At 40.5% G+C, this 25601-nt stretch overlaps 1 protein-coding gene and 1 long non-coding RNA gene across 5 annotated transcripts in view; one reads left to right on the top strand and one right to left on the bottom strand.

Annotated features, from left to right (window-relative positions):
* Positions 1-25601, top strand: part of LOC136857695 (cystathionine gamma-lyase-like) — a 182539-nt gene that overhangs the window by 126075 nt on the left and 30863 nt on the right. For all 3 annotated transcript variants that reach the window (XM_068225278.1, XM_068225277.1, XM_068225276.1), the window contains exon 6: positions 2988-3162. In XM_068225278.1, coding sequence (XP_068081379.1) covers positions 2988-3162 — 175 coding nt within the window. The remainder of the gene's footprint in view (positions 1-2987; positions 3163-25601) is intronic.
* Positions 4719-25601, bottom strand: part of LOC137496990 (uncharacterized) — a 30473-nt gene continuing 9590 nt past the window's right edge. Inside the window, exons 2-3 of one of the 2 annotated variants that reach the window (XR_011017571.1) lie at positions 7241-7474; positions 4719-7136 (exon numbers count right to left, since the gene is read on the bottom strand). This is a non-coding gene — a long non-coding RNA (uncharacterized lncRNA). Of the gene's footprint in view, positions 7137-7240; positions 7766-25601 lie in introns of those variants that run through there. The other variant, XR_011017570.1, reaches the window with a different exon arrangement.

Genomic DNA, 25601 nt, shown 5'->3' with positions numbered 1-25601 from the left:
ATTCTGTACACCTACTAACGGTTCAAAGTATCTTATACAAATTGGGAACATCTTTTTGTTGCCTCTGTTGGAAGCATCTGTTGCTACTGAGAAAAACTTACTACTTTCAGGAGATTTTAGAATATTAACAAAATCACTGACACTTTTAGGTGCTAATGCGTTTTTCACTAACATTTCTGCCTTTGTCTTGCCACAGGAAAGTTTTACAGCTGTTTCTGAATCTGAGAATATACATGACGTCAATTTATTGCCACAATCCAAACTTGCATAACTCAGGTTATGTTTGACTGTGTGATACAAAAGTCCTAACTCACAAGCTGTGACAACATTTGCTTTAGATTTCTTAGTGTTCACAAAATATTTAGACACTTTCGTCGTTTGATTACTTGCTTTCTCCTTTAACTGATGTCCTTTGTACTAGGCATGTTGCTTGAGATCAAACTGTCCACCATGAAAAATGCTGAATTCCTTCCTGCACAATGTACAAAAAGCATGTGTATCACCTGAACCAGGTCTAACCCACATGAAAGTATCTTCCCATTTCTTCAAGTACACTTGACTGTACTGCTGTTGCTTGCAGCGTTTCTTCTTCACTGGTGAACTCATTACGATTCTCGAACAAAACTAGGGGAACTGTATGGATTCAATAAATTATCACTGCAATGAAGTTTATGAACATGTGTGAAACAGCTAATCGGAATTGAAGTATATCGACAACACTATCAATTGTGCGATCGAGTGATCTTCAGAAGTACCAAACTAAACATAGACTACCATAAAATCTATATCCGAATGGTAATAATAACAAATATCAAATTAATGTGCATATTTCTTATATTTATATTAAGGGGAAGTATTGTGTTGGGTTCTACGATAAGCCAGCGCTAAATATTAAAAATCGGAAGAAAGTGTCGTACCGGGAAATAAAAAACGTAAGGCTAAATTAACAGTAAAAAAAGTAAGAATACGGGAAAAACGTACAACCTGGCAACCCTAGTCCCTGGCATCACACAGATTATGAGTTTGTTTAATTTGCTCTGATTTCAGTCTGACATTTTTGCTTTAGCTCTTGAAATCATGCTTTCATCTCACTGGAGGTTGGGTGTTAATTAACCCTGACAGTAACACCATACGTTTTTCTGACGTGTTGTGCGAATGAATGCCATCTATTCCTCTTAAGGAGGGGAGAGTTATTCCCTCCACCACCTCTATTCCTTGTTCATTCCATCTGGTAACTTTAATGTAACTTTAAATAATAGGCTTTGAGTGACACGTCTTCGAAACGTGTGGTGTAACTAAAGCGATATTTATAGACGTGTTACTGTCAGGGTTAATAGATAGGCTTCCCTCTTGGCACTGATGAGTAGAAATTAGATTTGTACAGTGCCGGATTAAGGTGTTTGGGGGCCCTGGGCTATTTAAAAATGTGGGGCCCCTTCTTCGTAACATCACGTAAGACTAGCATACTGAAGTCGTTATAGAACTACTTCCACTTAAATTGATGAATAGGGAAGTGTTGAAATAGACTAAAATTTTTCTCTATTTTTCATGTTAATATTTTATAATGCCAAAACATATTTTACATTTGTCTCATCATCACTATCAAATCAACATACAAAACAGAACTTACATTTTTTGGCACCACTAGGATATTTTCTATCCATTTTACAAGAACATTACAGTTGTAACTTACGAATGGTTCAATAATCAGAGATGAACTGGTAGTTTTCTTCCTGATGCAAAGATATAGCATAGCATGCACATTCCACCATGCTTCCCCTGTCCCCTCCCGCTCACTTCCTAGACCTCTTACCCCCTCCCCCCACTCTGCCCGTACTCGCAAGCTGCCAGATTTAAATTTTCATCAACAATAACCTTTACAATAATTACAGTATGTAAGTAGCGAGGATTCGTGTCTCCAGACGGTAACTGATTCTAGCAATGATGAAATATTAACGCGGACAGCTGATAAGAAGCTGATATTTTGCAAGCATAAATATTCATATACATGCACGGAGGTGGAGCAGCAGACCTTTTTATGCAATTTTAGCCTTTAACCCCACCTTGATCCGGCCCTGGATTTGTATGCACTAAAATTATCTACTGTAAAATATGCATGCATTTATTCTGTCAAAATCTTTAAAATATGTTTAAAATTTTGAAGATATGCAATGAAATATGCTGTTATAAAGAAAATATATATGTTTTATAGATCTAAACACATTGAATGAACTTCCTTATATGTCTTCCTCGAGGCTGAAATTTTCTTTACAATAACCTGTATGATGATGACTTTTTCCTAATATTGAGGAGTAAATGGATGCCATTTATCGGTTAATATCAGTTTATGTGCAGAGAAGGACCTCTCAAGATCCACAGACGAAATTGGACACACTTTGTCCTTGTGGCAGCCTCCGCATGGGGGAAGTTGTAATAATAATAATAAGAACTAACAAGCTCTGAAGGAATTTCCTCTGGAAGTTGTGCACTGTCACCTTGAAGATATTTGTTTAAAATATTGAAATCGGGATTTCTTTGAAATACACTGCACATTTTTGCACTTTAGTTCACTTTTCTCATTCTCAAGGATTGAAATAGAGTCATGAAGGCACTTTCATAGTTTGTCTAGTGCATGGGAAGGAGTTTTGAAATGTGCCTTTATTACACTCGAGTCCCTCTGGAATCTTTCATTTTTGAAAATGTTCTTTGGATGCTCAATTGATAAAGCAGCACTTGGATTTAGACTGCAAGCAACTGGGCGATCGCCCTAAATGCAGATCATTGATTGATAAGTTTGCATTTGGTGACTTACAAGACTTTTTCCTGTCTTTTGTCTATGTATGATGTAGGTAGATGCTATTTCTTAATATATCTTGATTTATAGGTCATCATTTATAACTGTGTGTGTGTGTGTGTGTGTGTATGCGCACGTAATCCTCTCTTTCTAGTGTGTCTTTTAAGAATGTCTTAATCTTTCTTTGTTTTAGGACTTCCTTCTCATCCTCAGCATCAGTTGGTGAAAAGGCAAAGTTCTGGGTACAGTGGTATGATGTCCTTCTACCTGAAAGGTGGCCTAGAAGAATCACGCAAGTTCCTTAGTGCACTGAAGGTGTTCACTCTAGCAGAAAGTTTGGGTGGTTACGAGAGCCTTGCTGAGCTGCCGTGAGTTTGGTTATCATAATTTTTTTTAATGAACTAGAGTGAATGATCTAGATCTTGCACCTGTGTCCATATGTTTGATTTCACTGTCCATTGTGAAATGGGAATTCCAACATCATTAAGAGTGGATTCCAAAACTGCAATTGAGCAAGCAGGATGGGAATTGGGCAGTAATTTGAGGCAACATTATCCAGTTGCTCCGTGCTCATGTTTGAGTAAGAGTCTCTGCAGACTTTGGCCACCTCACACTGCAATACACTACTATATTCTTTGAGACATAGGTCAGTAATATTCTAGATCACTTCCTGCACCATTGTGCCCATGATTGCTACAGTGTAAGAGTGTTTGTTCCACAGTTCATAGTGACTGATGGGATTTATTCAGTCTCCTACCTGTCAAGCCCCACACATGTTCAGTAGAACTTCAGTACGAGAATCTGGCAGGCCATTGTAAAGTTGTGATGTCGTGGAGAGTTTCTGTGGAATTCTATGCTGTGTGAGTGTGGGCATAGTCATAACATATGGTGTTAGCTCCATGCATCTCTCTACAGAAAGATCGGTTTGGCTTTTCTCCCTACTGGTCCTTGGGCACAATTGCAATGATGATTGAGGTCAGGATAAAAATGCATTTCTTCACTAAAAACAACATTATGCCATTTATTCGCCCAACGTGATCCTTCAAATTTTTGCGGGAACCACTTTGCATGCTTGCGGTGAATGACGTCTGCACTGTTTCTGCCTTGAGATGGTAGAATGTTGAATACCAAGAGGAGAACTTCGTTTGGCATCACATCTTTTCCTTTTTATATTGCTCTATTGACTTATAGGTTATCATTTAGTAAAATTTTCTTTCTAGTCTGTATTTTAAGAATGATCTTAACATGTGAGAACTTCACCACTTATATCTTCATGACACAATTGTTTGAATTTGCACTGATGTTGGTCAGGGATCCCCCATGGCCAACAGAATGGTGTGGTGATCCTACCACCATTTGTTTTTCATTGGATTAGTCCTGTATCAGGTCAACAAACATGTGCCTTCATTTGATCACTACTGTTATTTATGTAGTACTACAGATACATGCAGCCAGTATGTGCAGTTATAGCCCTTGATGTCTCATTCTGACACAGACTAATTACCTAAGCATTGTTAGGTATAAGTTTTGATATGTCCTATGGTAGTTACTGAGATAACAGTGCCAAATAGTTGAATGAGCCCACGGGATAATACGCGGGTTGGGGCATGTCATTGAAACTATTTTTTTCCTCACATTTGCACAATGATACCATACAATGGCCATATGTCCTGTTCTAGTATGCAGGACTTCTTAAATTTCTGTTGATGCGTAGATGGCCGACAACTCAGACTTGAAATGTCATTGAAGTAGCTATCATATTATTTAACCTGAGATTTGAATGGCTGACCCAGGGAAAGAGTCGATGGATGTTTCAAACAAGTCAAAATCCAAAAGAGATAGAAATTCCAGCTTATTCAGTTTGGAAAAAGTGTTAGATTACAGTATATGTTGAACCATTACTTCAAGAACTCACTATACAGTCTCAGTATGATTTCTGTTTATTGTTTCTTTAGTACATAATAAATGTTAACATCACAAATTCTCGAAACTGACTTTCAACCTATTAGGTTGTGTTACGTACATTTAGTACGTGTGGATGAGATGTTAAGTACAGAACAAAAATGGCCAACCAGACACCAGTGGGATCCGAACCCACAACCTCCCAATTTCGCGTCGGTTGCTCTACCAATTGAGCCATGGTGGCCTAGGCCACCTTTGTTCTGTTGGAAAGGATCTAAGCTACAGGTCTGGTACTACTACCATCACACTGTAGAGTGCGTTTAAGTTGCCCGTGAGGGCCAAGTCAATGAATATTGAATTTTCACGACCGCATTGTAATCGAAACCGACTTTCAACCTATTAGGTCGTGTTACGTACATATTTTCAACTGAGGAAAGGGCACGAAGATCGGAGCGTCTGAAGAAGTACTGGGAGGACCGCAAAGCCCGAACAATCCCTTCAAAGAGACCTGAACGGCGGACTGACTAAAGTGATCGTATGTGGTCATAAAAGAAGAAGAAGAAGTAGATATACCAGTACTATTAATCACATGTTCCTATATTAAATAAACTCATATTAATATACATACAGCAAATGTTCGTCACATAACCTCACTTACAACACACAAATAATAAGAGCACAATTTATACCAAATAAAGTCTGGAAACAACAACAACAAACAATAATTCCATTATTTACCCAAGGGTTAGAGAATATTGTTTCCAATTTATACTAGTCTATTACACTTGCATCAATATCTCCCCTATAACTTGAAACAATTTCAACAGTATATCACACTCGTCGACTTTGCTTTGGTCATAGATTATATATTCTCTCTTCTTCTCTCTCCTTGATGTCCTGCTGCTGCTTATGCTGCTACTCTGCTAGGGAAACAGCTGTATCATCTTGACCAGAAGTGGGTGGTGGACGAATCTCCCAATCGCCAGTGACGTATAGCTGTCGATCAAAAAACAAGCTTCGTTGGGAAATAACCAGTGATATGGTTGATGCGTCGTCGCAGGGCAAAGAGTGATTTCGGTATCTGACAGTCCCACAGTCGATGTTCCTTGTCTGTTAGTTGGACTCGTAGCATTCTTTTTAGCTCCTGGTTCCGTTGGTCCATTGAATTGGCCCTTGGGTAGTAGATAGGGGTGGTCCAGTGCTCCACACCCCATTCAGTCATCATCTGTTGCCACTTCCTTGACGTGAACTGACTCCCATTGTCTGACAGAATGCACCATGGATAACCGTACCAGCTGAATACCTCACCTTGTAGAAGACCACTGATGCGTCCTGTCGTGGCTTCTGGTATCGGAAAGGCCTCAATCCATCTTGTGAAGAGGTCACTGATTACTAGCAATCCTGTTTTACCCCTTGGTGTTCTAGGGTAAGGACCATCAAGTCCAAGGCTATGACCTCCCAAGGGCGTTGTTGCCGTCTTCCTCGATGACTGGAATCTGCCTTCTTGTTGCTCGCCTTGGTGCAGATGTAGTAACCTTTCACATAATAAAGGATGTCTTTCCGCATGTTGACCCAGAAGAATCTTTGTCGAATAGAGTGGTGTGTCTCTTCACCTCTTGGATATTCGGCTTCAGTGCTGTCATGGAACTTCTCGAAGATGTCCATCGTGTGCTGCCTAGGGATCACCACTACTTCAGGCGTTTCGGAGAGAATTGTGAATTTGTCTAATGGCTGGAAACTAATCATGTACTAGCTGATGATGGCCGTTAAGGGCCGAAACCGGTACTAGTGTAATCTATTTACAATAAATCGTGTATTGATTGGAGGAAAAACACATTTCTTGTCTATACAAATTAGTATTCTATCGACTGGTCACACTCCTCATCGTCCTAACGTACTAACAAAAATGAACTTAACTTTTATATAGAAAATAAAATAAAAGTACGCTAATAATAACACTTGCTGCTTTACAGAACCCAATAGTTTGGCCTATCTTCCTTCTTGTTCAAATTTTGCCAATATTTTAGTTTTTCGTTCCTAATGTTTAGTTTTAACTCTTTTATTTCCATTTCTTTCCCATGTTCCTTTCTTATTACTTCTAACTGATAATCCAACACTAAAATTCTTCTTTAACGGGAATCTGTAATTTTGTCTCTGGGTGTTGACAGTCTACACCGATGAGATTTAGCTCTATCTGATAATACAGTATCAGCTGATGTTGAAGGTTGTACTGCTGTATGTGAAGACGGTAGGCATGCTGGTTGTGTCATTGAATTCATGGGAAGTTTGAGTAAGGGATTCAGTGCTTCTGCTTGACCTTGGCTTTCAGTACAAGTTTCTTCCGCATCAGCAGATGGTGCTACTACAGCTGCAGTGTTCCTGTTTCATGTGCTTCAGTTTCTTTCTTCCAGTGCCACGTCATCAAACAGAAGGACTAAGACTGAAAAAAAAGAAGAAAACGTGTAATTAATATGTTAAGTTGGAGGTTAACAGTTAAATGCCTGATGAAAATTGCATTAATGTACTCTGTGTCCATACACTTACCTTCATTCACATGTCCGTGGTATAAAGCATCTGAGTCATGAGCGTACATAAGTAGTGTGATAGTCAGTTCTATTAGGGCCATAATCTTTTCAGTAGTTTTAGACAATGTGGGCTTAAAGTTACCACCACCAATTGCTTTCATCATCACTTAATTGTCTGCACATAGTTTTCTTGTTTTCCTTTTGAAGTTCTCATAACAGGTCTTCAAATTTCTTGCACTTCTGCAAGAGACACCTGAAAAAAAGAACAGAACTATAACATGCTGGTGTGATAACACTATTTTGCTTTCACTATGTATGAAATTAAAGATCATCTACTTTTAATTATAGTTTTGTAGTATTGTTTTTGAAAATAATCTGAATTTAGAAGGCTTTGAACCAAAATATAGCACAGAAATAGAATTGAGGGGTTACCGGCCAGAACCCCACTGGTAAAAAAAAAAATCAGAAAACGAGTTATAGGCGACATCTTGTAGTGTTCACCATTACGCACGTGATTACACAACCGATTCTGTCAAAAACACCTCAAGGCCTCTAAACATACGGCGATTCGGCATAAACCCAACAAGTCTGGACTGTTGCTAGCGAGAACACCACTAGTCAGTGGAGCTTCAGGCAGGTGCTGTGAGAGCGCTCTGTTCAACTCCCAATAAACCACTGATAAGCTACACTTTTATTTACAACTGCCGCGTTTCCCTAGGTTGTACTCCTGTTCTACTAGGTTGTACATTAATATGGACACAAATGGTCCAACAAGGTTATCTCAATGCTGCTACATTTCATAAATAGCATCCCACACTCCGAGTTAATGGATGAGCTGGTTTTAATAAATGACAGCTGTCCTGGGCAAAACAAAAATAAAACAATGGTTTACTTCCTCTTCTGTGTAGTGCACATTCTCAAACTATTTAAAAGGGTTGCATACTTTCTCCCGTTCGTGGTCATAGCTACCTACCAAACGACCAGGACTTTCCACTATTTTCTGCTCAACGCAGGAAGACTATCATTGCTAAACTTCCTGAAGACTGGAATGAAAGGATTCTGAAGGCCCGAACGCGTCCATCTCCATTTGGTTTGGAGATATTCACCCACTATGATTTCAAGGATATGAAAAAAGAAACTGTCCGTTCGTTTTGTAAAAAAACTGATGCCAGCATTCAGGCTTCGGTGTGTTCAATCTATGTGGTGTGACTTCAAACATAAAGCTGTACAGTATATTTGTGATAAACGTTCCATCGTCCTTGGAGCCGTCACATCATCACAGATCCGAAGTTCAAAACTCTTGACAAAATCAACTTACCAGGAGCTTTCCCATCCCCTTCTGCAGTGAAACCTGTGAAGGTTAAGAACATATTAAAACTTGCCGAATACCTCGCAAATCCTGCAAGCAAAGAGTACTACTTAAGTATCTTTGGCACAGCTCCATCAGTAGATATACCTACAACCAGTTGTGACTATGAAAGAGACAATGATGACAATAGTGATGGATGTAAAAATTAAGGATTTGTCTTGACCTACCTGTCCTGCGAGACGTTCTAGTAGGTTGGTCACCGGCCGTTGATGTTGCTGTGTTACCTGTCCTGCCAAGCGGTTCTGTAGGGAGGTAAAATTGTAGGTGCGAACTCTGTCCCGCAACTCCCAAAATAATAGATGAAGTAAAAAATCACTGTCCTTTATTACTTAGGACGACTATGTACACTATATACAAATATATTTACAGGTTCTGAGTATGTTAGTCTGACGAGAGCTTGCTTCACGAGCCTAGCCTACGGCTACACGCTAAGTCCGAATTCTGCCCTGCGGCACTTATGTATAACTTTACTGTCACAACTGACTGCTCGAAGGAGCCCGGTCATAAGAGTACCAATTACTGGTCGAGAGAGAGCCTAGTGCCATCTTGGCTTAGGGTTATATCTGCTCTCCTTGAAGCAAAGGTCGGTCCCTTCCCACTACCTTAGGGCTTGGATCCATGAGTGTTACCTGGCTGATCGCTTTGTTAGATGGCACCCTCAATTACTATTATGAACTAATTGTCCCAGTAGGTGCTGCTCTCTGGGTACTACTGTCTCTGTCCTTCTCCTTGCACTTTTGTTTCCTTGTCTTTACTAGAGTACAACTGTACTGGCTTTGATCTCTTTGTCGGCGAGCCACGTGCTCCAGTACCGACTATTAGACTCTGCTTGTCAATAACCAAACAAACAAACATCCTCTTCTATAAACATTGTTATTGTAGGCGCGTATCACAAGCTCTCTGCCTGACTAATGCTCTCCACTACTTGTAACTTCACTGAAAAGTTCCTTCTTCCTTCTAATTATTAAATCTTAATAAAATAACATACAAATGTTCTGATCTACAAGGTGTCCCATATTACTGGTTATTACTCTGATACTGATTTATTTCCCTTGATCCTCCCTTAGCGAAGAAATGGATGCAACCTTACATTGCGTCCATTTCTCTCCTATACTATTCACACTCTGATGTCGCCTGTGCACAAGGATCGGCGACCCTGTGGTGAAGGGGAAGGTTGTTCTCTAATCTGATTAACACTTGTATCTATTTCTACTGCTTCTATAGATCTCATAGGCGTACTGAGCCGTCCCCCAGTAGGCCTGGAGTGTAATTCCATGATCTCCTCAGACATCTCTGAGCGTCTCCGGATCTGTCTGGGATGTTGGAATATAGTTAAATCTTCGCCTGAAGTCGTAACCTTATCTCCCTTCATAATAACCGTTTGCTTTATACAAATATTTGGGCAATGAGCTCGTGCATCATCGAACCATCTCTTTGCTGGAAACCCTAATTTCGGACAGCAACAATTACAACAATAACATCTTAAAATTAAACTTATGATACTAATGACTATCCACACGACATATTTGTACACATTAATATGCTTATAAATCATTTGTCTTCGCATTTCCTCTTCCTTTTCTTTCACCATTTCTTCCACTTCCTGTGTCTTATGGGTAGCCCATTTTAAATCTTCAATGTGATTGAACAGGTTATTCAATGACTTATTCATTTCAGGTTTCTGTTCTAATTTGATTTTACTACCTATCCGTTCGCAACAGTCATAATCAAGCGTTACTTCTGGTACAAAATCTTTGCTCTGTGTAGTGTTCACTTCACCTACACCTTGTATTTTACTATGCGGGCCATATACTGTACAGCCTGCACTTAAAACAAGAATACCAGTGCCTGTGAACCTAATATCACTGGTGGTATCCTTACACATACATGTTACCTTGGTTTCTTCTGGGGATACATACATATATACAGTGATTTAGTTGTAACGAAATATTTACAGGAACTCACCTTAGCAATTTACAAATGAACTCGTATTGGGTGTCAAAATCAGCGGCCTCATGTTTCCGACTAGTTGTTTTATCAGCTAAACGTCTCCCCTTTCGTAGCCATGACTTGACATATAGATGTGGGTTAAATATATGCACAGGATGTCCAACGCTGCTTATGAAAGTAAGACCGCTTGATCTTTCATCCAGCAGCCTATTTCTCTTTTCGGTGAGGATCTCATTCATGGTACTGAAAGCTCCTTCAGCTTCTGTTGAAGAGATGGGAATGGTCTGTACAGTCTTGATTAAAGGCATCAGCTCCACTGGGATTTCCTTGGTCTTGACATACTTTCTAAAAGCATTAATGTACCTCGTCTTGTCTGATACATGGAAAAAGTCACAAAGGTTGCCAACACTCTCATCACCATAGTATATATACAAAGTAGAAGCGGAGGGCCAGTTATTTTTGTATAGTACCTTTGAATCACTGATACCTTTTGTCATCCTATCATGTCTCTGCTGACTAGAGCTGGAACCAAGATGAGATGATTTGGACACATTTTCCATAAGCCTGTTGTTTAAATTGTTCATAAGACTTCTGAAAAACTGCTTTCTGACAATTTTTTTTTAGAATCATGTAATCCTATGTTTCTAAACATTTTGTTTTCTGCTGCTTTAAGAACTGTTCTGTAGTATTCTCCAGGATCTGAGTTACACATAGATTCAAACACTTTTATAGTGTGCTTGATTGCATTTTGAGCCTCTGTCAGACTTGTCTCTCTTTTCTGCAACTCTAATGACAAATCAGCTAACTCAACAAGAGCATCATACATAATTGCTCTATTTTCTAGGAATTCTACACATGTTAACATATTTTCTAGGCCTTGGAATTTTGCCCTTTCTTTGGAGTCTCTCTGGTGGTCATTTTTGGGCTCACAAAAATGTTTTACTACTGCACTATAGTTTTCCCAGACAGCTTTTACAGTTCTCTGGCTCGATGCTACCCATCTTACTGTAAATATTTTGGATTCACTTGGATTCACACAAACATAACAAGTGGAAGAAGGTTGTTGTGCTCACTTCCCGCTCACCGAATCCAATAGCAGTGTAGTCAACATTAGAGAACCAGAAAACCACCCAGGAGTGTGAAATCGACCTATCTTATGAACATAAAACCGTAAGTTTCTGTATTAGTCCGCTAGAGTACACCCATGACGTTTCAGTGCTATGTATAGATTATAAGATTTTCTTACTGAATGTAAAAATCTTACGTCATTGTAAAGCGGGAAAATATTTTCCGGCACGGCGTTCCGGCTCATTCCGGTCCAACTAAACCACTGCATATATATATTCGCTCTAATAAGTATTCACACAAGCTGTTGAACCGGAAGTACTCTTTTATCACAATTATCTGGAATCTGACTAACTCCAATAAGGAGCTTGATCGTGCAACTGTTTTGAGCATACACTGTATTAATGGGGAATTTAAATTGACAATTTCCAACTGGGTGTTACTATTTACATTACTTTATCTGATCTTTATGTAATTGAATATACGTTTGTTTTTCTTTCTCCATAAGGATATAATTCTTGGTCTCTTGAATATAGACAAAATGGTGTGGATTACTTTTCCTATACATGGGGAATGGAATCATGTGATACAACGTATAAGTTACTCTACCTGTAAGGGGTGTCTTTATGATGTACACTAAATAATTCTTATTTGCGAACACTTCCACTGTGGCTATTTTGTAAATCAAGTAACCGTAAGCTGATTTTAAATGAAATGGCAAAGACAATCCTAAAGGATTTGAGCTTTCTTATAACCCTTAATGATATCACCTGGTGAAATTATTTGCACTTGAATGACTTGCATGATGCATTCATTATACCTGACAATACAACACTGTAATGCTCATACAGTTGTATGAGAAGGCCTTCAATCTCAATCAAATGTCTATTTACTGAATTTTCTAATTCCACTTGTTTAATTGCTTCTGCAATCTGAAGCGTGCTATTGACAAGATAAGATCTAATTTCTGCAATATTCTGAGTTAATCTCTGCTCATTCGCTGTGACATCACAAATGGTGCTGTTCATAGATTGCAATGTTGATTTTACCATTATCATTTGGTCTTCTTGCAATTTTCATGATTGATAGTTGTTCTTGTTCTAACTCACTGATATTTTACTCATATTTGTCTGCGTCCTCCTGACTTAATGTTCCAAATAACGCCTTTGCAATGGAACCTGCTGTGTTAATTAAGCGTTGCTTTTGCCTAGTGTTATCAGATTCCCCTATTGGTTTAGTAATCCGAGTAATTAATTCCTTTGATTCTTTAATTCTCTCCAACTGTGCACTTGGCATTTTAACATCCTGCTGACATGTTAAATTAGTACTTCTTTCTAATTGTGTACATACTAACTGAGTCCAGTGTATGTGTCTTTTGATATTCAAAAATACATCACTTAATTTATTCAGGTCACATAGGTAACTAATGTCCATTCAGTATGATATAATTGTATCTCACCCTGATTGTCGAAGTATGTCCCTGGAGTGCTCTCATATGGAGTCACCTGGACATCCAGTACTACTCCGGTTATTCCCTAGCGGTGTGACGTCATGGCTATCACTGCTACTACGATGGAAAAAATCCTAGCATTCGCGCCCTAATCTTCTGTCTACCTGCAAGGTAAAGACAGGATGTGCGTTACCTTTCTACCTGTGGATACTTTTGCTTCCCAGTTCTCACTTCATTCATCTACAAATACAGTTTCAAACGATTTTTATGCACCTTAACACTTTTTCCTTTCTTATTCAACTGTAGGGTGAAGTTCACCCCTAAAACTTCTACTATCTCATAAGGACCTTTGAAGGGTGGGTTTAGCTTCCTAGATTTTCCGCAATGTGTCATTGTGCAAAAGAACCTTGTGACCTACTTGAAAGGTGATCTCATTTTGCTTTCTCTAATTCTTTTCGCTCAATTAAGGTTTTTTCTGCTGGCCTCGTGATTTCGCCTTAGCTGTGACGTCAGTTCCTCCACCACGTTCTGGTGCTCATTATAATTCATTTCGGGTGGCTTTTGCAGCACACCTGGGATATTTGCTTTCTTTTCAAGGAGAATCATGACACTCCTTCAGAATGGCAAGTTTTCGGCTTCGTCTAATTCGTTCTTTTCCTCAGATGAGTTATTCTCGGGCAAAATTTCCTCTGCGTTAGCATCCTCGGAAACCTCGCTACCGTCCGCTTCAAGTCTCTCTGCCGTAGCGTCCTCGGGTTTTGAAGACAGTACCTCCTCTCTATTCTCGTCTGAGGCCTGAGTTTCTGCTGTTGTCTCTGGATGAGACCTGTGTTAACCCGAGTTTACCACTCGCGCTTGGCACTTGAGTTCAGTGGGATTCCTACTCAGGTCATCGGCATTGCAGTTCCGTTTGCCCTGCTTATATACGACGTCGAAGTCGTATTCCGCCAGCTTCAGCCTGAACTTTAGCAGGCGTGAAGACAGATCCTGCACATTGAAGACCCACTTCAACGGCTTATGGTCTGCCACAACAGTTAATTTTCTCCCAAACAAGTACGGTCTGAAGTATTTTACTGCACACACTATTGCCAACAATTCCTTCTCAGTTACACTGTAATTCATTTCTGCTTTATTAAGCGTTCTGCTTGCATAGGCAATTGGAAGGTCTTTTCCAACAGGTCCTTGTGACAGTACTGCCCCAACCACTTTGTTGCTGGCATCAGTGGTAACAACGAAAAGTTTTTCAAAGTCCAGATACTGTAGTATAGGTTCCTCAATTAACTTTTGCTTCAGTGTTTGGAACGCTTGTTCCTGATCATCTCCCCACACAAAGGGAACGTCCTTCTTCACTAACTGATATAGTGGTTTCACAATTTTGCTGTAGTTATGTATGAATTTCCTATAGTACCCACTCAATCCGCAGAACTGCTTGATCTGACGGCTAGTGGATGGCTTCGGAAAGTCCTTAATGGCCTGTACCTTACGCGGGTCTGGTAAGACACCTTCATCAATAATCACATGTCCTAGGAACGCTACCTCCGTTCGTAGGAATTCACACTTGTCTGGCTGGAGTTTCAACGTGTTCTCTCTCAGCCTTTGAAATGCATTCCTTAACTTCACGTTGTGCTCCTGGTTCGAGCTACCATACAGAATGACGTCATCCAGGTAACACAAACATTTTATACCTGTTAGCCCTGTGAGCACAGTGTTCATCAGCCTCGTAAATGTGGCTGGCGCATCTTTCAATCCATTGGCATTTTCTTGAATTCGTACTTGCGCCCTAGCACAGAGAATGCCGTCTTTGGCCTGTCTTCAGGTTTCAATAACACCTGGTGATAGCCACTCGCGAGATCTAGAGTTGAAAAATATCTTGCCTTGCTTAGGGCATCTAATAGTTCTGAAGTTAATGGAAGGCGATAACTGATTCCTATCGTTATTTCGTTCAATTTTCCTAAATCGATCACAACCCTTCATTTCTGTTTCCCTGAGGCGTCTAATTTATTAGGTATTAAGAGCAAAGGTGCGTTCCAACCTGATATGCTAGGTGTGATTATCTCATCACTTAGCATCTTGTCTATCTGAGCTTGTATCTCCCCCTTCTGTGTTTCGGGAAGTCCATATGGTCGTACATTAATTGGAGGTTGATCTAGGTGTGTAGGGATCTCATGCTGTAGTACGTCAGTGTGAATCAGTTTGTCTCCCTCAAGATGGAAAATATCATTGTACTCAGCACAGATGGCATATATCCCTTCTTTATCCGCTTGCGTGAGGTGATCAACTCGCAGACATTCTATTACCCGCTGTGATCGGGACTTCTGTGTGGCCGATTGTCCGTTTGCCACTCTACTGTTCTGCTCTACCTTCTGCACTTGTGCTAGGCAGGTCTTATCTACCTCCTGTATGTGCACTGGTGGACTGCGCAAAGTCACCTTCTTTTCAGTGGTATCCATCATGCTAACCTCTGCTTTGTTGTGCTCTGATTTGGTCAGTCACCCTGCGATGTACACTGCTGGTATCACCTAATAATTCCCAAAGGAAGTTTTCGATCTACTTCTATGACAACAACATTTTGTGACCTTGGTTCGAGATGGATTACCTTCGTCTCTCGCACTCCCATAGGGTATTGTCGTCCTCTTATGGTGACATGACCCTTTTTATAGTCAATCACGCTATCCGTCAGGATGTCTCGTACAACTATACCATCCTGTGTTAATTGGAAGTTACTCTCTACGACATGAAATGTGTGACTTGTATTTCCAATGGCAAAATGTACAGTACCTTGGGTGTAAATTATCCCTTTACTTACACCCATTAATTCAATTGGTTCGCTCCTGACAATCAGGCTGTCCTTGGGTACCGATTGCCTCTCTACTAGGCTGACATCGGATCCAGTATCTATAAGGAATCTCAACGGTCTTCCTTGGTTTGTGACCTGGATTAGCACTGTGACTTCTACATCGGAATTCTCGCGACCTTTTGGTCTGCGGGCCTCCGTAACTGTCCCCTTGCTACGGGCCCGTTCTAGTTTGCCGCCTCCGTGGCTTTTGTGGCGTGCGTACTGCCACTCCCAGTGATGAACCAACAGTCTTGAGTTTGGTGTGACCACCTATCACAATGTTCACATTGGGCTTGGTATTTTACGGTCCTGCCCCCTATGCGACCACCCTGAGTTTGGCCTTTCATGGCCCTATTTCCCTTGCGCTTGTCTTGGGCTCTCCGGCAATTTCTTTGGGTATGGCCCTGTCGGCCACACGAATAGCACCTGCGGCAAACCGTTCGCATCACTGGAGTGCGTGCACCTTGTCGACAATTCACCTGTATGTGCCCTTTCTGGTCGCAATGATAACAAGTTCTGTTTTCACCTCCCACTGTGCTTGGTCGTGTGCGCACTATGTGCACTGTCTCTCGTACCTGTTTCCTTATCCCTTTGTTTCTTTCTACAGTCACGTTCATTGTGCCCTGTCTTCCCACAATAGCGACATTTTAATTTACTGGTTGTGTCCCCTGTAGCTGTGTTGGAACTAGCGGTCTGTGTAGTGTGAGCCCCTTGCGTTCATGTGTTCTTACAATTCTTTGCTATGTGGCCTTCTTTATTACAATTGTAGCAGACCACCCTATCAGTAGCATGTGTTGACTTAGTATGCCACTTTGGTGCTGCACTGCGCACCTGTTCTGGTCTGCGCTTGCTGAACCCTGAGCTATGTTTGTGTTGTAGGCCCTCTCGTGCCTTCTTTGACAATATTACGGTTTCTTCTTGTTGTGCAAGTGCAACTGCCTTTTCAAAAGTGATGCCCTTTTGTGACTGTACTCTGGCTTGTATTCTAGGATTGGCTAACCCTTGTATGAAACTACCTACACATATTTTTTCTTGTAATTTTTAACTGTGCATCGCAATCTTCCTCCAGTTCGTCTTCAATTATTGCCTCTCTTAAAAAGCTGACAATGTCTCTATTTAATGTGCCCAATTCGGGACTGTTTCTCGCGGGTCCTGCGCTGTTTGTAACATTTGACATATGTACAAATCTAGTGTGCCTTGTTGGCCATAATATTTTGTTAATGCCCGCTTGGCTCTCTCCCAATTAAGTATATCACGTCTGACCAATAATTTATCTCGGGCCCTGCTCGTAATCTTTGTTAATATATACTTAGAAGGCAACTCTTGGTCCTCATCCTTAATCATACGAACAGCAGCATTGACATTTGCTATAAACTCATGCAATCTGTCTGGCCGACTGCCATCAAACTCTCGTCCAATGAGGCAATGTCCTTCTACCACTGTTACACAAGGCCCACTCATACTTACTGATTCCTCATCCGCAAGCACCTCAGTGCCTCGCGGGTCCTGCTGGTACTGAACTATTTCGTCCTGCCATTTGAATTAATGTTCAGCTTACCTTAAATCTTTAATGCTGCTTCACTGCTGGGCTGGATGAGTAGTCGGCTGTAGTGCTGCGTCTCCACCGGATGGCGTCGTCTGCTGATGGATGCTACCCCTCTGCTGGGCTGGCTTAGTAGGCTGCGGTAGCGCGGTCCGGACAATCTTCTGCGAAGTCGTGGTTTTCTCACACGGAAATCTTCTACGAAGTCGCGGTTCTCTTACGGACAATCTTCTACGAAGTCGCGGTTCTCTCACGTTATTTCGGTGAGTTGACTCTGTTCGAGAATCAAACTCGGGGACCCTGCACTACCTGACACCAGAAATTAGGCCTGTCGTGACCTACCTGTCCTGCGAGACGTTCTAGTAGGTTGGTCACCGGCCGTTGATGTTGATGTGTTACCTGTCCTGCCGAGCGGTTCTGTAGGGAGGTAAAATTGTAGGTGCGAACTCTGTCCCGCAACTCCCAAAATAATAGATGAAGTAAAAAATCGCTGTCCTTTATTACTTAGGACGACTGTGTACACTATATACAAATATATTTACTGGTTCTGAGTATGTTAGTCTGACGAGAGCTTGCTTCACGAGCCTAGCCTACGGCCACACGCTAAGTCCAAATTCTGCCCTGCGGCACTTATGTACAACTTCACTGTCACGACTTACTGCTCGAAAAAGCCCGGTCATACGAGTACGAATTACTGGTCGAGAGAGAGCCCCGCGCCATCTTGGCTTAGGGTTATATCTGCTCTCCTTGAAGCAAAGGTCGGTCCCTTCCCACTACCTTAGGGGTTGGATCCATGGGCGTTACCTGGCTGATCGCCTTGTTAGTTGGCGCCCTCAATTACTATTATAAACTAATTGTCCCAGTAGGTGCTGCTGTCTGGGCACTACTGTCTCTGTCCTTCTCCTTGCACTTTTGTTTCCTTGTCTTTACTAGAGTACAACTGTACTGGCTTTGATCTCTTTGTCGGAGAGCCGCGTGCTCCAGTACCGGCTATTAGACTCTGCTTGTCAATAAACAAACAAGCAAACATCTTCTGCTATAAAAATGTTATTGTAGGCACGTTTCACAAGCTCTCTGCCTGACTAATGCTCTCTACTACTTGTAACTTCACTGAAAAGTTTCTTCTTCCTTCTAATTATTAAATCTTAGTAAAGTAACATACAAATGTTCTGACACTACAAGGTGTCCCGTATTACTGGTTATTACTCTGATACTGATTTATTTCCCTTGATACTCTAAGATCAAATCTCGGCTGCGAATCCCGGCTGCCGTTTATCTGACAATCCGCCGGTTCGAACCCTTGGGGAGGTCGGTACACGACAGATTTTGAGTTGTCATCGTATGCTGTAAAACACATTTCCCTCCTCTTTATTTAATAAATAAAAAAGTGAAGCATGTCAATCACACAGAAATAGCGCAGGGCTATCATTTACGTGTGATAAATCGTGTTTTGAAAATTCAATATAGGCGAATAATGATCTGATGCAGTGCAAATGTATACCTTCATGAGAGATAGTGTTATCTAGGTCTGGTTTGCTATTCGTATGGTGAATTGAAACATTTGGATATCTTCGGAATTTGTGTTGGAGCTGCCATTTTAATATTTGGCCAAGAATTATTTGCCTAGGAGTAATCGTAAGATATAAAACTCCATTGACTATCTTAGAGTTCATAATTACCCGTGACAATTAACGACATCTATCAGTCATAAAGCGTAGCGTCAAGGATACGAGATCTTTTCCAACTGAAAGTACCCGAGACCAAGGAATATCCAACTAACTCATATATTACTTGCAGATATATTATCTAGGGGAGTGGATATTGGATTGTGGATTGAGAGTGACATTGAACTTTTCTTTACGGATAGCAATAAGTCGCCATGTTGACGTCTTGACAATGACAAGCCGCAAGGAGAATACAGAGTCAGGAGCGGAGCAGATAACGACTGAGATGCAGTGTGACATCTGCAGGAAACCAGTGGGAGATGAAGACCCCGCCATTGAATGTGATAGTTGCAACAGATGGGAGCACCGGGAATGTACCGGCATGATCAGGGGTGAATATGATATGAAGAAAAGAAAGAACTGCAAACTGACTTGGTTATGCAGTAGCTGCAAACCCCACGCGCTAAAATGGAATGACGATAGAGACCGGAAAATAAACGAAATAGATCAGAAGTTGAATTTTCTCATAAAGTATCTGACTGATCGCATCCCGACTATGATCAAGGAAACGGTGGAAGAAACAAAGAAGGAATTAGCAGATATCAGAACAACTGTCACCGGACAACATACCAGAACCCCTTCAGTAGGTATAGGAGGCATAATAACTCCGGATACCAACAAAAAGATGATTAAGGAAACGGTGGAACAAACAAAGAAAGAATTAGCAGTTATTAGACCAACCGTCGCCGGACAACATACCAGATCCCCTACAGTAGGTATAGGTGACATAACAACTCCGGATACCAACAAACAAAAAATAGGGGAAGAAATCCCGAACAACATAGCGAGGAACCAACAGGCCTGACCGGCCCATCCAATTCCACGAAGAGCTTCAGGGAGGTGGCTAGTCAAGAAAAACATCACTGGCAGGAAACCCAACCAGCAACACAACCCGAAGCAAAGGTATACCCCAATGGGGGAAAGGAATCGTCCATACGGGAGAACATACCTGATCATAGAGACAGAACAGATCCAAAACGGAAGGCTCGCGAAATGTTACCCGATATGCATACTGTTGGACGACAAGGTACAGACAGCGATGAAGAGCACCTCCAGTGGAGAATAGTAGATAAAAAGAAATACAAGAAATGACAATTTATCATTGGAAATAGGACACCTGAAAACCATCAACTAAGAGCAGGAGATAAATCAGCTTGGTTATATGTCAGCCGAATACACGAAATGGTCAAAGATGCAGATCTTGTAGCGTATTTAAAAGATAATGGTATTGCCGGGAAGATTGAGTGTGCTCAGCTAAAAGCAGTCGGTAACAATAATTCATTCAGAGTAGGAATACAGTTCAAACTGAGAGAGTTAGTAGAACAACCACACTTCTGGCCGAAAGGTGTCTTAGTAAGGCATTCGATATGTTACCAAATGATGATTTAGCGGACTATGATTTGATCATTTTAACAGAAACTTTTCTAACTAGAGAGTGGAATATTCCCACTTTTTATACGATGCATGTTTTTGCCACTCAAGGACAAATGGGTAGACCAGTGCGAGGAATCTCATGCCTTCTCAAACCCAAAATGGCCCCCTTTAAATTGCTGTACGAAGTACCGGAGATGATAATAGTCAAAACAAAACTGTGCACAGTGATAGGCGTATACTTCCCACCACGATACAAGGCAGAAAACATTGTGGATATTATTAGTGCTGGGCTTCATAGAATACAACCACAGGATCCAGTAATACTCACGGGAGATCTGAATTGCAGGATAGATATTTGCAACTCTAAAACAGAGGTACTTCTGGAATACCTCAAGACAGAAGGGTTAAGCCTTATTAAGGAACCAAGTGAAAAGTCATATATGCCATAATGGAAGTAACACTATAGATCTGTCATTTTCCAATATGACGGACGTCGAAATGATTTCTCAGACAGTTCTACGCACGGCAACCAGGAAGCACTTACCAGTGGCAACAACACTGATGCTGCGAGAGAGAACCAGGGCCGTCACTGAAACTACGGAATTATCAAGGAAAATCGACATGCAGGTAATATCATAGTCTAATGCACTAATAGATTTGGTGTCCCTACATGTCCAAGATGGTGATATTGATAGTACAGTATCGAAACTACAAAACATTATCCTAAATTCCGCTATAAAATATAGTCAAACTGAGAAAAGAGCAAAACCATGGTTCAACAGGTCCTGTTACCAGGCTAGATATGAAACAATCAAACTCCTTCATACTGCTGCAGACACGCTAGAAGAAGTAGCACTAATAATGTACGCCTGGAAAAGAAGGGAATACAAAAAGCTAATAAGGGAAACTAAAGAGAAATACTATGAAGAGACAGCACTAAGACAGATAGAAGAGGAAGAAAACAACCCTTACATGGTTATCAAGCCAAAACGACCAACATTCCCTCAGAATATTCCCATGAGCACGTGCACGGCTCATTACACACAGGTTTTGACATTTAAGGACATGAGACCACGCATAATCAATGATAGCACCGAAATTGACAGACCAATAGGTATGTTCAGCGCACAGGAGATACAGGTGGTACTCTTAAATTTGAAAAATAACAAAGCTCACAGGCCAGACATGATCTATAATGAACATCTGAAGAGTTTGGCTCCTGTTCTCTTTGAACCCCTTACTAGCCTATTCAACGAATGTGTTAAGCAGGGAAGAATACCAGATCGATGGCGGACTTTAACGATAAAGACCCTTTATAAAGGGAAGGGAGACTTAAGCGACCCTAACTTATATCGAGTAGTAGCACTAGAATGCACATTATTGAAGATATTGACTAAACTGTTAATGTAAAGGCTCAATGCTTTAGTAGATCAGTATCTCCCAGAAGAGCAATTTGGATTTAGGAAGAACCGGTCCACAATACAGGCTATAGAATGCCTTCAGAATGATATTCATGAAGCCTTTAGATTAAAGAAGGGAAAGCTACATGTTATATTCGTGGATTATTCGGAAGCCTTTGATACAATTTGTCGAACACAAGTCATATCAAAGATTAAGGATCTCAAAAGGAAAAAATAATCCATTATTGCAATTAGTAAAAACCATCCTGGCAAAGAATGAGGTGCAAATAGACGATTCGATCACAATATCCGATCCAATGGATCAGACTACTGGTGTACTACAGGGTGATCCTTTAAGCCCTCTCCTTTTTAACGTCGCAACACATGATGTCATTCAGGCAACGAAGACAGAAGGCACGAACATTTATATGTATGCAGATGACATGGTTTTAGTGTCCAGATCAATACCTGCTCTGCAGTTGGCATTTGATCGACTCGTAGAGTGGACTAAAACAAATGACCTTCATGTTAACAGAAGTAAAACCATGACTACGACCTTTAGGAAAGGAGGCAGACATGCAGCAAGTGATGTGATATATTTGGATGGAGAACCATTAACCAGTGTGAATAAATTTAAATACCTCGGAATAACACTGCATATACAAGGAACCAATTTCACAGCGCATATCAAACTAAGATTAACAGCAGCAGTGGTAGCTATTAATGACATCAAATATTTGTATAAAATATCCCTTCAGACAGCGTTGAAGTTTTTCAGAGAGAAAATAGCACCTGTAATAACCTATGGCATCTCCAGTATCTGGCAGCATCTGTCGGTAGGAAACTTAAAGGATGTGGAGAAGATAAAAGCAACATTTTTAAAGAGAGCCCTATGTTTATGGAAATTCACCTCTTCGAGACTGGTGTATGAGCTAACTAGGAAAATGATGTTTTTGAGGAAATACAGGACAAATTCTCTCTCCCATCAACTCCAGCGTACCAAAGTTTATTTCGCAAACATCAGAGAAAGAAATCGGAAATATGGTTGGACTTCTATAGTATGGAAGCGATGATGAATGACAAATGGAAGGAAGCCAACTACGAGTTACGGCATGTATCAACAAGGCTTGCAGTTCACGCATGGTTTTCACTTCAAACTATGCTCCACGACGAAGTATCACTCGCCAAATGAGGGATGCATGTGTGCTTTGTGTGGGAAGTAGTGTGATCGCTATCACGTACTAAGGTGTGCAGGAAGGAAAATTCCTCTAATTATGTTCTACATTGAATAATTTTGTTTATTCTTTGTATATGGCAATTAGCTGCAATAAACATATTATTATAAATATGATATTATTAAGCATTATATTAGTGGTGTTGTATTGAATTCTGCTAAAACCCCACTAGTCCAAATCATTTTCCTTCTTCACGCCCAGAGAATATAATTTGGTATCACTCAATGAGTTCTGATAACATCCCTGTATTTAGACAAAACAAAAAAATTAGCTATTTATGGGACGAAGATGTGCGGTTTTTCTCATTTTCCCACAATTGTGATTTTCTGACAAGTGGGGTTATTGCCGGTAACCCCTCAATTATAATACTCTGGTGTATTAATATTGATTCGTCATACGATTTTACGGGAATAAATAAACCCAAGTACTTTTAGTTGTAGTTTTGCAGTATTGTACAGGGAATAGTCTGCCATACTATATACGGTATTCTGTTGACCGATTTTCATAACCGAACTCGAAATACTGTATTAAATCACAATAGTACAGAGAAATATAATTGCTTGTCTGCAATAGAATTGAATTCTTCTGTGATTTTCTTCCATGTTTCATCTTTCTGCTTTACTGTAACTCCATTTGTCTTTTTATTTTCTATGACATCTTTGTGTCTGATCTCTAATTCAGCCACAATATTGGTTTCAAAATCCAAAAAATTAGACGACCTTTTCCTCTTTTGTTTATCCATGTTTCTAATAAGTACTTCCACCTTCCGGCAAAGAATAGAGTAATATTCCTCCTTCTTTCTCTCCTTCCTGAGAGGTGTGGTTCTAACAAAAGTAACATGAAATCGTCGAAGCGCGTTCACTATTCTTCACTACCAGGTAAACATCAGGGTTGTGTTTAATTCTACTGCCAGCTAAACTTGCTTAACTAAACATTGATTAAGAATGGTGCTCCACGCTTCCCTCTAACCCAGGGTTCCCAACCTGGGGGGCGTGGGGCTTTATCAGCGGGGGTGAAGTGATTTCCGAATTAAATTTTTTAACTCGAAAATTACAATTTTGTGTAATAAACATTTTTTGAATCTCTCTAAGTGATTGTCGCACCAAGTCAATCGTTCAAAAGCACTGGTAATTGCCAACTGTCGGCACAAACCTCTGTGGAGCTGCGAGGTTGGAGGTGAAATAAGGAATTTGCTGTGTTGTGAGGAGCAAAATGAAGCCTGAGAGCAGGTGCGGGAACAAGACCACTCAACGCACGTTTAATTGCACACTTTGTGGACCTACTTGCGTGAAAGTAAACTATTACCATACGCGACATGATTCTACTCATCAACGATGTAGTAGTTGCTTTCATTTTCTAGTATTATTGTTACATACTCTACAAGGTTTTTCTCATAAACAAAATATAGTACATGAAGGAGGTACTTCTATAAATGTCGGTATTATGTCAAATTGATTTAGTGGCGAGAACAACAGGAGATAAGGTAATAATAGTAGGCTAAATTATAATAAATGTATTTAATATAACATGTTAGGCTTTCACGGCTAGCGTGAAATTCTATGTAGGCCTACTTATATTTTGGGCTACAACTAATCAATGTTTAACCACAGCAATTAATGAAACAGTGACATTGTCTCACCAAATATCTTAACTGGCAATAAGTTACTACAGTCAGGAGTCGACATTAACTCTGAAGAACAAAGAATATCAGAGTTTCAGAAGCAACAAGCAAGTTTGAAAACAACTTCGAAAGCTTGTGATGTGTTTTCTGCCATCGATAGTTTTTTCAAAGAACATGGACTTTCCTGGGAAAATGTAGTGGGTGCATGTACGGATGGTGCACCTGCTATGATTGGGTCACGTTCTGGGTTTCTCAAATTGGCCAAAGATAAAAACCCAAACATCATGGGAACCCACTGTATAATCCACAGACAGGCTTTGGCGGCCAAAATCTTGCCCCAAGATTTTAATAACACTCTGAAAGTGGCTATAAGAATTGTGAATTTTGTGAAGACAGTTCTTTACAGACAAGATTATTTGAAGCCCTTTGTGTTGACCTTCAAGCCGATCACAAAACTCTCCTTTTCGCTGGCTATCAAAAGGGAACATGTTTGGTCGGCTGTTTGAATTAAAGTCTGAAGTTGAAATTGTTCTTCTTGGTGAAGGTAAGAACGATCTGTATGATGTGTTTACTGATGCCAATTTTATCGTGTCATTGGCATATCTTTGTGATTTTTTGAAGCTTTGAACAGTTTGAACTTAAAGCTCGAAGGCCAAAAAAAACCAATATTATGCTTGCTTATGATGCCATCAGAGCTTTCCTGGAAAAAATACAGTTATGGAAACGCCGGCTTCAGTTGAACAACTTCTCATCCTTTCACCACCTTAATGAAATTTTGCCGGAAATTGAACGTGATCGTAATAAACTTAAGGC

This window comes from Anabrus simplex, chromosome 1 (assembly GCF_040414725.1).
Source record: "Anabrus simplex isolate iqAnaSimp1 chromosome 1, ASM4041472v1, whole genome shotgun sequence".
NCBI lineage: Eukaryota > Metazoa > Arthropoda > Insecta > Orthoptera > Tettigoniidae > Anabrus > Anabrus simplex.
This window is presented reverse-complemented; position numbering and strand designations above follow the sequence as displayed.